Source organism: Zootoca vivipara, chromosome 3, assembly GCF_963506605.1.
Source record: "Zootoca vivipara chromosome 3, rZooViv1.1, whole genome shotgun sequence".
In the NCBI taxonomy this organism is placed as follows: Eukaryota; Metazoa; Chordata; class Lepidosauria; order Squamata; family Lacertidae; genus Zootoca; species Zootoca vivipara.
In genome coordinates this window covers 106,682,770-106,697,099 of record NC_083278.1, presented here as the reverse complement: position 1 = coordinate 106,697,099, position 14,330 = coordinate 106,682,770, and the positions used below count along the sequence as shown (strand labels likewise).

Genomic DNA, 14,330 nt, shown 5'->3' with positions numbered 1-14,330 from the left:
GAAGTAACTCAAATAGGGTGATCCTATGCCTGTCTCCTCAGAAGTAAGCCTTGGTGTGTTCAATAACTTAAAAAAAAACAATTTCAAGCAAAAGTCATGGTGAACTGAAACATTTTCAGCATTTGTCATATAAATGTATTCACCTTATTTCTGGGGAAGACTGTTCCACATTGAGGTCTGTGCAGAGAAACATCTATGTAGCTGTGTGGGCATTAGAGCTATGTGATCTTACATTAGAGATGAAAAATGGTTTTGCAGTGAGAAAGAGAGAAAAGATCAAGAGGTTGTAGAATAAGGAATTTTTCTTTTTTGCTAAAATGAAGAATTTTTTTATCGGTTCTTGAACCTGAGGACATTTCAATGGCAGCCACAACACATTTCTAGAATTAGGTGCCGCCGTCTCATTTATTTAGTCAGGCTCCAGCAGTAACCTCTTCCTTTTCTTCCTTTCTTTTTTTCCCCTAACACACGCTCTGCGATGTTGCTTCTTTCTCATTTTAGTTTTCTAAGAGTCATTATTCAGAAATGAAGCATTTCGCCTGTCTTCTGTGGAAACAGAGATCAATAATTGCTTTAGTCAGTATTTTTAAATGAACATGGCAAGATACTTCATTAAGCTATAAATGCCACGCTACGGATGCTTTTTCAATAATAATTAAAATGGATAATAGCATTTGGAGTGGATACTTGTCTCGAAGAAGGGGCAATGTTGTTTGTAGATAAATCAGCTATTTCCAGTGATACCACTACAGTTCTGTGTTGTTGCTTTAATTAGAGATGAAAGAATTTTGTCCTTTCATGGCTGACTCTTACAGTGGTTCCTCTTCTCGCTAAAGATCCATTGGTCAGACTGCAAGTAACCTATCTCACGAGTGTTATATCAAGCAACTTTCTCACCCTGGTGCCCGCCAGATGTTTTTCACTACAAGTCCCATCAACTCCAGCCAGTGGAGTCAAGGGTCAAGGATGATGGAGGTTGTAGTCCAAAGCATACGGAAGGAACCATGATGAGGACGGCTGCCATAGAGTGAGAGAGTGTCACCCCTTCTTTCTATGCCTTCTGGCACACCCAGGCCATCTCCAGTATTCTTGCTGGGGCGTAACTTTTGAATAGGACTTGATTTCATGGTCAGTCCCTGAGTTTTTTCCCCTAGAATATCTCTCATGTGCAATGATCCCACTTGCACCAGATTTTTCATAAGGAAGCCCTGTTTGAATGCTACTGGACATCCAAAGACACTGAAGGGTGGGCAAGAGAATCAGGAAGGAGGGGAAGAGGGGCAATACACATGTTTCATCCTATCATGTTTATGGGTTGATGCAGGGACAGGTGCTATTTGATCTGGTCCTGTGTGACTTTTCCAATCCACTAAGATCTGGCTTTCGGTATCCTTAGCAGAGCGATTTTAGTTTCCCAATGAATTTCAACTAGCTTCAAGTTTTGGAGCGAGTGACTATTCAGAGTTCTGACCTTCTGAGCCCCAATACCCCAAGAAGCACCTTAGACTATGTTTTGCTTTTCAATGTCTTCCTGTTTTATAAAACTGCACAGACTCCTTACAGAGTCATTTATCCTAGGCATAAGAACCAGGAAACTCACCCCTGCCTCTGTTTGCCCTGTGTTGTCAAGGGGGTGAATCAGTGGTTGAAATGAATGAAAAGAAGTGAATAACCTTCAGGCCAGGTCAAGAGATGTTGACTTGTGCACAGGGTCTCTGTTTGTGTAAACCTTGTGGTGGTTATCCTTGGTTCATAGTTTCTAAGACAATAAAGTTGAATGAGCCAGGGTAGGTAGCAAAGGGATATGACTGGAAACATGGAATTCCTTGTTTGTATAGAAACAAGTTTTCTCCATTCCCAATCACAAATTGTTCATTCCTGGTCCAGAGGATTCTTACCGCCACATTTTGTCCTGAAGAAGTTAAAAGATGTCTTCAGGATGTTTTATATGCGTGATACAGCACCTAAAAGTGTGTGTGTGTGCTTTTTTTAATGGGCTTCTGATTAACCATGTTGTTTCTGTCGTTTGCTTTTGTTTACAGCACCAAGGAAAAGTTGGAGTTAAATTTAATGTTGGAACAGATGATATCGCAATTGAAGAGGTCAACGCAATCATTAATGATGGGAAATATCACGTAGTACGTTTCACAAGAAGTGGTGGCAATGCCACATTACAGGTGGACAACTGGCCAGTTATAGAACGCTACCCAGCAGGTAAGGATGTAAATTCTGACGGTTGGATTTCTGGCAGGGAGGGGGAAGGACAAACGGTTATGTGGTGGATTTGCTTGTGTAGGTACATGGGATCTTGGCTTCTTCCAGATAGGTTCTTTTTCTGCCATGGAAAGAAAAGTTAATGTTTTGTAGACTGTGATAATGACAATTCCTAGGTGAAGCAAAGAAAATAAATGTACAGACTGTCTTTGAACTACATTTGACACATGAGTGAAACTGAAGTCATGTAGATGTCAATCAACGCTTTGAGAAACCAAAGTGGTTTTTTAAAAAACAAACAAACAAACCAAAACCTTTAATTATTACTATACTTGTATATTCAGATGGTGGGGGAAGGCTTTGGCAAAAGCATCACACTACGTCAAATTAAATAAATAATCCGCAAGTGGGTGTTCAGAACAAGTTTATTAAGGAAAGCATTGCCTGTGCTTATTTTATAACCAACCTTCCATAGCTTGCAGAGATTGGGCAGTAACAACTTGTATTAAAGGGAGCACAGAAGCCAAGAAGCGGTGCCTTGAAAGAAGAATGGAATTGATTTTAAGAGCATTCGTTTAAGCACAATAGCTGTGGCCCACTAACCATTTATCCTGCAGCGGTCTCATCAAAGCCAGCCCAACCTACCAAAGATTGTTCGCAAAGATGTGGAACTTTGATTCTCACTAGGTGAACAGTTGACAGACCATTGATTATACCCGCTATGGAAAATTGCCCTAGGTATGCAAATAGTCTTGGGAGGTTGTGTAAGACCACTAAAGCCAGGCGTCATATATTTTAAAGATGGTTTTCATATCGTGTGGTTGGCTTTCAGAGTTCTGCACCAGGAGCAGCCTGCCCTGTGGGGCAGAACCGCCGGCAATAGCTTCCTGGCAATGGTGGCTCTGCTGCTTAATGGGGGCAGGAGCGGTGAGGTGATCGTGAAGTCAGAGCTGTGTGAGTGGAGTCAATCCAGTGCTCCTGCAAGTGCCTTTGCACAGCCCCAATCTTGCTGTCACCTCAGCTCTCTCCTCCATCAGTAATATCTCTGCTGGGATGCTATTGCTGCAGCTCCGCCCAACTGGGTGTGCATTATTCTAAGGACATTAATCCAGAGGACACTGGAACCATTTGTCTCCCTTGGACAATCAGGATCTATAATGAAGTTGACATTCCAACAATCACAAAGTGGAACGGATTGGATTCTCTGATCCCTGGTAAGAAAGGTAGAGGTCTCTCAAGTAGATAGGCATTGTGGTTTGTTGACGTCACTCCATTGCTGTATAATTCCCGTAGTCCAGTTATTGCTATTATTATTTAACCAATCACAATTTCCCGTACTCCAAAATGCTTTGCAATTGTCATCTTGTCTGTCAACCCTTGAGAGGAAGATTAATGTTGTTCCCATTTCACAGATGGAGAACTGAGTGCTTCTGTTGACTTGACCAAGCCAACCTGTAAGCACATTGCTAAGCAGCAGTTTAAAGCTGAGTTTTGCAATCCTCTGCACCTTTATTTACCTAACAGGGTTATAGGCCACCTTTCAGGGTTATGCCCTCACAAAGTGACAGATGTACACATGAATCTCATCGACACACCAAGTAATATAAATGATCATGAAGCAGCATCTTGGTTTAGTAAGTCCAACTGAATTCAAAAGCAACTGAGAATCACATAACCAAACTCACATCAAAGAAAGCACTGAAAGACCAGGTGTAATCCATTTGGAAGAGTTTCCTTGGGCAGCCTGGAGATAACTAGGACATGGGTAACTCTAGTCAGGGTCAGTTACAGGTAGGTAGCCGTGTTGGTCTGAGTCGAATCAAAATAAAAAAATTCCTTCAGTAGCACCTTAAAGACCAACTAAGTTTATATTTTGGTATGAGCTTTCGTGTGCATGCACACTTCTTCAGATATCTGAAGAAGTGTGCATGCACACGAAAGCTCATACCAAAATATAAACTTAGTTGGTCTTTAAGGTGCTACTGAAGGAATTTTTTTATTTTGATTCTAGTCAGGGTCAATCACTCTGGTTAATTCCACAGCAGCTATACCAAGATAGTGACAGGTTCAGGAGCCCCTGCAAGCTACACACATAGTTCTTCAAGGGGAGTGCAGCGCATCCAGGCCAGGCATCATAACTCCACCCACAATTGCCAACTTCTCAACCCACAATACCGTCTTCGTGTCTGAATCAAGTTCTTGCTTGTTCAACCCTCACCGCCTTGTCTGGATTAAAATTCAGCTGTTCCACCTTCATCCATCCCAATACTATCTCCAGACACCAGTTCAAAGGTTCCACAGCCTCCCTGGGATTTAATGGTGGAAAATGGATTTCTTCCAGCATTTTCATATAGATATTTTAAAGCACAGAAGACAAAATGCAGAACCCTGCAGCATTCATGCACCAAAGACCATGGAGATGAACAGAACTCATTCAACACTACCTTCTGGAATTAGCCATCCAGAAAGGACTGGAGTCACTGAAACATCAAGACTTACTAAGACCAGCCCTCTCTGGTCATTCCAGAAGGATACCAAGCTCAACAAGAACAAAAGCCACTGAGAAGTCCAGCAAGACCAACTTCCATTGTCCATTCCTTCATGTATCCACATAACCGAGGCTGTTTCTGTCCAAAAACAAGGGTGGCATGGAATTGAATGATAATAAATAATTGGTTCCCTTCAAAATTACCTGGAATTGAAATTACCTTCCTCTCTAATATTTTTCCTAATAGGGAAGAATAGTGGTTGTTATATATTCAGTAGGATCTAGGCTTGTTTTCATTAGCAAGGGACTGACCACTGCTTTCTTCAGAGACCACCCACTCTCTCAGGGCATCCACTTATCTCTGACATCCAGGTAACCCTTGCAACCTTTAATGCTGGTGATGGGCATGGATCTAGACAGCAGGCCTCAAAGTTGCAAACTCTACTTTGATTGCTCCACAATTTTTAGCCTGGATCTTCTAAGGTGTCTAGCATTGGGGGCTAGAACACTCTGTGACGAAGCATCCTCAGACTGACAGATACTGTTCCCAGAAGATACATTGGAATTTGGGTTGTGTGCATACAGTATGCATGCAATTATTGACCATGCGAGCAGTGTGCGGCCCCCTGGATTTGCCACAATACCTGTGCTGGTGGCAATTGCAGTGATGGCTCAATTCTGGCTCATATCTTTTTAAGAGGAATACCTGGAAACTTTCCATAGACTGCTAAACAAATGTTAGCAGCCTTTGTGTTGATTTTTAACAATCCCCAATGCAGCTACAACTGGGCTTAATTAAAGCCACAGTTTCAGCCATAACTCAGAATCCCCCTGTGCGTGTTATTGCTTGGCTCAGCCCAATCGTTCTTGGTATTTAATTTTCTTTGAGCTTTTATCAGTACCATCATGTTGCCTTTGTTCATGGCAGAACAACAGGAGCCAGTTCTTTGCTTTCTCCCACCCATCCCTGTCTCGATTTAACACCATCTTCATTTGGGGGGGGGGGTGTTTGTGTTTTAGATAACCGAATGTTCTTGAAGAGCATTTCTAATCTTCTCTCTCTCAAATTCTGTATTCCCTATCTCACTTCCCTTTATGGGGTGTGTGCGTATGCTATGCCCATAGCCAATGACCTGCATTCCACTGTTTACAGTGGGGGTGCCCGATGCTGTGCCCCCCCCCAGATTTTGCTGGACTACAAGTCCGATCATCTCTGACCATTAGTGACGGGAGTCACAGTCTAGCAACTTCTGCAGGGTACCCCAGATTTACAGTGTGCACCTTTAAATAGCAGTGAACATGATAGAGCACCATCTACTGATGCCCCAAATTCTAGCCTGCTGTTGACCTTCACCTGCTCCCTCCCCAGACCTTTTCACCTATGACTCTCCACAGTCTGCTGCCTTTCTTCCATGGACTGACTATAGTGGACTAGCTCTAACTCACTTTCCATTAAACTCCGTGCTCCTAAGCCACATTTCTACTATCAAAGAACACCGTAGCTGCAGGGAATCCAGAACTGTTGAACTCTTGGGATGCAACTGAAAGGGCACAATGGAATAATAATCTCTTGTCTCTAGAATTATCTCTAGTTGAAGGGATGTTGAAAATCGCCATTGCTCCCTTAGAGTGAAAATACCTCTTTGAAGTCTGTTGTGAATAGAAAATCTGAGGGGAGTGGGGAAGGATGAAAAATATTGAGGGCAGGAGTTCCTGTACCCAACTAAGGGCTTCCCCTTCCCTTTTTCCAATGGGAAAAAATTGTTTTTTTTCTGGGGGGGGGGGATAAAAAAAATCCTGTAGAATTATTTTCTCTTTTGAGACATGGGCATTGCTTTATAAGATGCTTTCCTCACTCAAAATTTGTATATTTGCTTTTTTTTCTGAGTATATAAAAGTGTTTCATTTTGTTGTCTTTTTGGTCCCTACCTCTCCTTTAAATCGGAACCAGTGAAGGTGTGGGATGTCCTGTGTTAGGGTCTGGAGGTGGTTGGAGGATGAATGGCGGTTAACAGATTGGGGTTGAATCCTGACAAGACAGAAGTACTGTTTTTTGGGGGACAGGGGGCGGGCGGGTGTGGGGGACTCCCTGGTCCTGAATGGGGTAACTGTGCCCCTGAAGGACCAGGTGCGCAGCCTGAGAGTCATTTAGGACTCACAGCTGTCCATGGAGGCACAGGTCAATTCTGTGTCCACGGCAGCTGTTTATCAGCTCCATCTGGTACGCAGGCTGAGATCCTACCTGCCCACAGACTGTCTCACCAGAGTGGTGCATTCTCTAGTTATCTCCCGCTTGGACTACTGCAATGCGCTCTATGTGGGGCTACCTTTGAAGGTGACCTGGAAACTACAACTAATCCAGAATGCAGCAGCTAGCCTGGTGACTGGGAGTAGCCACTGGGACCTAAAGGATCTTCACTGGCTCCCAATACATTTCCGAGGTCAGTGTCAACACAAGCTGTAAACGGCCTCAGCACAGTATACTTGAAGGAGGGTTTTCTTGCAGTTCCCTCACTGCAAGAAGTGAAATTACAGGGAACCAGGCAGAGGGCCTTCTTGGCAGTGGCACCCTGCCTATGAATCATAGAATCGTAGAGTTGGAAGAGACCACAAGGGCCATCCAGTCCAACCCCCTGCCAAGCAGGAAACACCATCAAAGCATTCTTGACATATGCCTGTCAAGCCTCTGCTTAAAGACCTCCAAAGAAGGAGACTCCACCACACTCCTTGGTAGCAAATTCCACTGCCGAACAGCTCTTACTGTCAGGAAGTTCTTCCTAATGTTTAGGTGGAATCTTATGGAACACCCTCCCATCAGATGTCAAGGAAATAAACAACTATCTGACAGTTAGAAGACATCTGAAGGCAGCCCTGTAGCAGGAATTTTTTTTTATGTTTTTTTATGTTTTTATATTTTTCTGGAGGCCTGCCAGAGTGGCTGGGGAAACCCAGCCAGATGGGCAGGGTATAATTATTATTATTATTATTATTATTAGTCCTAGTGCAGGTCCTAGTGCAGTGCTTTAACGCCTACATCAAACCGCCTTTCACCAACATATCTTAAAACCAAATTATGCCTTGCAGATGTTCCTCTAGTAAGATTCACATCCATTTGTGTGCCCGTAGTTCATTTTGGCTCTGGTTTTCTCTGCCTGTTTTTTAAGAAGTCACTTGTTGCCATGGTGTTTTAACTTATCTCCCCTACCTGCTTCTGGGTTTAATTAAGAATAAGCAAGACCAGCAGGTTAATTAAGACGCCTCTTCATTTGAACTGTATAGCTGATCCCTCTTTCACAGACACTGAAGAAATTAGGCGTTTATCATCTAAGCTTCCTGCAATAGCAAACCTGATTAATTCTCTGCTGAGGCAAGCAGACATCTTCACCTGCTTACCATTTCTAAACCTTTTGTTACAGGTGTACAATTTTTAATTTGAAGAAGTACGAGAAACATATTGTCAAAAAAGTGTTTTGTGTATTTTACAGCTTCGGTTCTGCTTTCCTTGGGTTGCATTCAAGTAAATCCTGCTCAGAGTTGACCCACTGAAATTAATGAACTTTAGTGAGTCATGTCCATTAACTACAATGGATCTACTTGCGAGCAGGACTAGTGTTGAATGTCATCTACAGTACCATAAGTATTGCAACTTCTGGAATTTATCATCAGTACGCTTCACTGTAGGAATCAAAATTATTCACCAATAAGAGCTAGTGACACACTGTGCAATTTAAACTCATTTGCAAATACTGTACTCAGTAGGGATGAACAGGCCCCGCCCCATTCAGTTCTGTTACTGAGCTGAGCATTGACTCTGCCCTAGGGGTATTTTGGAGAGGAGACTTTCAAGAAAGTCACTCCTTCCATGGCAATGCTGTATAGCCAAGAGATTTGGGTACACAATAATGTTTAAAGCCAAATCAGAGTAGGGCGGCGATTCCTGCCCTCGCTCTGGTTGCTTCTGGATAAAATAAACTTCTTTTTAGTTTAGATATTGTGACCAGCAAGTATGCAATAACCACCAGTAGTGGAGCAAACGTTTGTACAAAGCCCACCCCCCAAAAATACTTTGCAGCAACATTGTGGAAGACAACTTTGGCCAAGGTTTTACAGCCTTGAAGAAGTAACTGGCCACCTTCCTAGTCTTCCTCTGCTAGCTTGCCTTCTATTAAAAATGATACACTTTCAAAGGTTTTCAAATCTTTCCACCCTACAGACTTCTTTTTTTCTTGCCTCTGTCTTTTTTTTTTGCCAAGGAGTGTCTTACAGTCCCTTCTTATCAATAGGCTTTATTAAAGTTTCTTAAGTCGTTGTGTTATTTATTCATTTTTTTATTTGACAACTTATCAGCTTTCTTCCGTCTGATAATGTTATATAATGTTTCTTTAAGTCAGGGGAGACAGGCATTTGCTCTCACCCCCCCCCCCCCCGGTTTTGTAGCTGTGGGCTTTCCCCTCCCTTTCTTTCACATCTTTCCCTTTTTCATCCTGGAGAACCTGGTAAAAAGCGAAGGCTTATCGCTTTCCGAGATGCAACAGATTCTGTAATTAAATTCAGATTTTAATAAAATGTGCCATGTGCTCGCCATTGCTCTGCCGCTGACAGATTCCGCCTCCTTTGGTTAAAAAAAATATGACATAATGCCGCTGCTTTGTAAGAGGCAGGGAAATGTCAAATGAGTAGCAGTGCTCCCAGATCTGCTATAAAGCATTTAGAAAATGCAGAGTCCTTTTAAAAGATTCATAACAAAGCATGGTAAACACAAGAACAGAAGAACACAGTTTTAAGAACTTGAAGTATCTTCGAGCAGTTTCCAAATATTCGGGGCTGAGGGGAAAGCGTGTCTCGGAGCCCTCTTGAGATTGTAATATTTTAGATTGCAGGTGGGAGACAGACTGTGCGTTTGACTGCTCTTCTGCATGAAGACTCCCTTGTAATGGGAAGAAAGGGTGAAATGAATAGCAGCGATTTTCTTTTTAGAGAACAAGGTCGCATCTTGTTAGGCATCAAGCCCAAAGGATGCCTTGAACTGTTGACCTGAGAGATGGCAGAGCCACGGTTGGGAAACATTATATATTTATAACCGCAAAGACCAAAGTTTTGTTTGTTTATTAACTTCATACCAGACTATAAAGGCCCATTTATTCCAGTATGCTGTATCCTGCAGTGACCAAACAGAAGCCTCTTAGAAAACTCAAATGGGGATTGGGGGGCAAAAGCATACTCTCCAACATTTATCCACAGCGTTCCCCTCATCTACCAGGCTTGTAATTCTGTCAAAAAATGAGATCAGATTAGTCTGACATGACTTATTTTTCAGAAACCCATGCTGACTTTTAGTGATCACAGCGTTCCTTTCTAGGTGCTCACAGACCGTTTGCTTAATGATCTGCTCTAGAATCTTTCCTGGTATTGATGTCAGGCTGACTGGGCGGTAATTGTTTGGGCCTTTTCCTGGGGAAAAGTTCTTAACCTGAGGTACTACTTCCGGGTTAGCGGAGTTTGTAACCCGAATTGTTTGTAACCCAAGGCATTTGTAACCCGAGGTACCACTGTATACATATGCAAACACACAGTCATAGTGGGCTTGCTGATCGCAAGATTGGTGGTCTGAATCCCCACAACGGGGTGAGCTCCCATTGCTCTGACCCAGCTCCTGTCAAACTAGCAGTTTGAAACCACACCATTGCAAGTAGATAAATAGGTACCACTGCAGCAGGAAGGTAAACAGCTCTCTGGCACTCATCATGGTGTCCCATTGCGCCAGAAGCGGTTTAGTCATGACACATGACCCGGAAAGCTGTCTGAATAAACACTGAATAAAAGCTGAATAAACACTGACTCCCTCAACCTGAAAGCAAGATGAGTGCCGCACCCCATAGTCACCTTTGACTGGACGTAACTGTCCAGGGGTCCTTTACCTTTACCTTTTACTCAGTGGGACAGCTGACTCAGACTGAGAATCCAAGCCAGGGTCTCAGTTCTGTGGAGCCAGCCAAGCCCCCATTGGCTCCTCAGGTCACCTGTTCTGACTGGGTTGAAGAGGAGCAGTAGGAACACCACAGAGACCAGGCCAATAAGTGTCTGAGAGGCACACCTGGGCTTTGCTGCCATAGTCCTCAATTCAGCAGCTTGCACCAGCCTTCCCCAATCTGGTGCCGAAAGGTGATGGGGACTATAACTCCAATCAAACCCCGGCAGCATGACCCATGATGAGAAATCATGGGAAGTGTTGTCCAGTGCAATACAACCCCACACCCCAAACTCTTCATCCAAAATGTGCCCCTTCAGTTCTGCCCTAGAGTTTTTTTGACCGGGCAATGGAGCTTGTGTTTAGCACCGTTCTGTTTGCCAGCAAATATATGCAGTTAGCACCGTTCTGTTTGCCAGCAAATATATGCAGTGTTCACTTCACACAGTGCGTAGTTAAACTGTGGAACTCATTCCCACAGGAGACAGCAATGACCACCAAGTTGGATGGGTTTAAAGGAGGATAAGACCAGTTCATGGAGGAGAGGGCTATCAAGAGCTACTACTACCAAGATGGCTTGGCTCGGCCTCCACAGTGGAAGGCAGCACTACTCCTGAATACCAGTTGCTGGAAGCCACAGGAGGGGAGAGTGGCTCTCGTGCTCAAATCCTGCCTGTGAGTTTCTCACAGGCATCTGGTTGGCCACTGAGAGAACAGGATGCCGAATCCAGGCATTCCTTCTTATGTTCTAACTCTTTCAGTCTCATCGTACCGGTGATGCATTGTGTTTCCATTAACTCCTAGAGCAGCCCTGAGGTAGCTCTGAGACCAGGGCCTTTCGAAAGGCAGCATAAATTCAATGCTGTCATGAGCCTTTGAGCCAGACAATTTGCCATCCCAAATATGAAAGAAACAAACAAACAAAATTAATTTCTGTGTAATGACATTGTGTTCTGAGATATCCCTCGGCCATAAGGCTTTAAAAAAATGGTCACATCTCTCTCTCTCTCTCTCTCTCTCTCTCTCTCTCTCTCTCTCTCTATATATATATATATATATATATATATATATATATATATGCCAGTGTTGTGAGTTGTGACAGAGCAATAGGGCTTCATGTCTTCAGGACAAGAACTTCTGTTTAGCTCCCTAATTCAGAAAAAAGTACTATAATTCATATTGGAAATGGAAAAAGTGACACTCATGTCTGCTCTGGATAAAAAAAGAGGGGGGGGAGGCACAACCTAAATAATTCAGGTCTCTGAGAAGATATTAATCTCTTTCTTACACACATTCCCAATGTGAGCCTCATTTTCCTTTCAACCCCACTGATAAATTTTTTTGTGGGTGGGTGGGGCCTTTTTGTTTCTATTTTGTGATTTCCACACACACACACCCGCCACTACACACAAGCCCTTAGCATCCTGTCCCCATACAGTAATAGGCAGGGACCAAAAATTGACGACATCATTGAGGGCACAGCAGTCCAAATTCAAACAGTATGTCAAATTATTTCTCTGTGTTTATCATGTGTGCGCGCGCATTAAGAACAATACCCCTTTAAGTACGTGTTTAGTGTGTTAGCAGTGAATAGTTATCTACCCCAGAGCTCCTAGTATGTGGAGCAGGGAATGATCCCCTTCTCTTCCAGGCATTATTCCATCATTTTTATTTCACTAGTTAGTTACAAGCATGGCCGCTTGCCCTGCCTTGGGCCAGTCCTGATCACTACTGAATGCCACAGTCTTGTGGGAGGTGGGGAGGCTTCTAGCAGGTGTTGCAGCTTTGCACTGGGGTCAATAAATCCACCCTTGCTATGCTGGATCAGTTTCCTCCCCTGCTGTTCTCTCCATCTAGTTTGGAAGTCTGGCATTGTTTGAACTCTGCAAGCCAGCTGCTCCCTTCTGCATGCCTTCCTTTCTGTAACTGGAAGCCAGAGACCACCTGCCCAGATGAGGGACAGGTCTCTCCCTTTCTAATCCAGCTGTTTGGGCAAGGTGAGACCAACCTGCCAACCAAAAAGAGGAAGAGAAGACAGACAGCCATGTTCCTTCAATGCCACACCAAAGCAAAAGCCAGGTGTGGCATCTTTCACTTCTGTCCTCTGCTTCTCTCTCTCTCTCTCCCCTTCCCAGATCTGACTTAGGGAAAGCCTCCCCTGTGCCTCTGGTGGATGGAGACACCACTGGGCGATTTCTTGCTGCCAATGTTAATCATAGAATCATAGAGTTGGAAGAGACCACAAGGGCCATCCAGTCCAACCCCCTGCCAGGCAGGAAACACCATAAAAGCTTTCCTGACAGATGGCTGTCAAGCCTCCTCTTAAAGACCTCCAAAGGAGGAGACTCCACCACACTTCTTGGCAGCAAATTCCATTGCCGAACAGCTCTTACTGTCAGGAAGTTCTTCTTAATATTTAGGTGGAATCTTCTTTCTTGTAGTTTGAATCCATTGTTCCGTGTCTGCTTCTCTGGCGCAGCTTTCACCCTCTTCTGTATGACATCCTTTTATATATTTGAACATGGCTACCATATCACCCCTTAACCTTCTCTTCTCCAGGCTAAACATACCCAGCTCCCTAAGCCGTTCCTCATAAGGCATCGTTTCCAGGCCTTTGACCATTTTGCTTGTCCTCTTCTGGACACGTTCCAGCTTGTCAGGATCCTTCTTGAACTGTGGTGCCCAGAACTGGACACAGTATTCCAGGTGAGGTCTGACCAGAGCAGAATACAGTGGCACTATTACTTCCCTTGATCTAGATGCTATACTCCTATTCATGCAGCCCAGAATTGCACTGATGTTCACACACCATCACATTTTGGGATGGTTTTTCTTTTTTTATATATAATGAAATCTAGTGCACTGGCCCCTTTTGCATTTGCCTGAGTTGCCAGATGGCCAGTCCGAGCCTGTATCCATCCCACCTCAAGAATCGAGTACCGATTCCCTCAGCCTGAGCAGGAGCGCTTGGCAACACAAATCCCAGGCTCACGAGATTGGTAAGACAATATCCAGAATGGCTGTGGCAGCGCTTGCAGGGAAGGAAGTGCTTAGAAGAAACATAGAGGTGAAAGCTCTGGATAATGGTGGGCAGCTGGGCAACATCCTCTTGGAACATCTGGGGAAGAAGAAACTCCTACCTCTCTGTTTACCTCACCCTCCAGTTCAATCTCACTTCTAGAATGGCTAGATGCTTCTAGGGGTGAGGTAATTCTAGCTTCCCCCCCCTTTTGCGGTTAAATTTCCCAGTACAATATTGCATCCAACAGTCTCATTACCTTCATGAATGAGTCAGCTTTGCATCTCCCACCTGCGTAGCCTTGATACCATCTCCTTGGATGCAAAGCATGAGGAAGGATTTTCAACAGAAGTAGACTGAAGCCTTTCATACAAAGCAAAGCCATCTCCCCTCCGCCTAGACTCCTGATTGGCGTCCTGCTGTGGCTCTCTCTGTATCTTTATTTTACTGGTTTAAGGGAAATATTGCTGAACATATCTGACCTTTCCAGAGGGGAATTAACTTGAGCTGGGCAAAGTACAGTAATCATGTCAAAGCAGGAAAGTACCATATCTTGCCTGTCAGGACACAATCCCTGTGATGCCTTCTAAGATTTATTTGGACTACTGTTTTAAGGCCTCACAAAGGATTCATAGTCGTTT

At 43.8% G+C, this 14,330-nt stretch overlaps 1 protein-coding gene across 27 annotated transcripts in view; it reads left to right on the top strand.

Annotated features, from left to right (window-relative positions):
* The window catches only part of NRXN1 (neurexin 1), a 947,796-nt gene that overhangs the window by 803,615 nt on the left and 129,851 nt on the right, over window positions 1-14,330 (top strand). For all 27 annotated transcript variants that reach the window (XM_060273115.1, XM_060273114.1, XM_060273113.1 and 24 more), the window contains one exon: window positions 2,043-2,214. In XM_060273115.1, coding sequence (XP_060129098.1) covers window positions 2,043-2,214 — 172 coding nt within the window. The remainder of the gene's footprint in view (window positions 1-2,042; window positions 2,215-14,330) is intronic.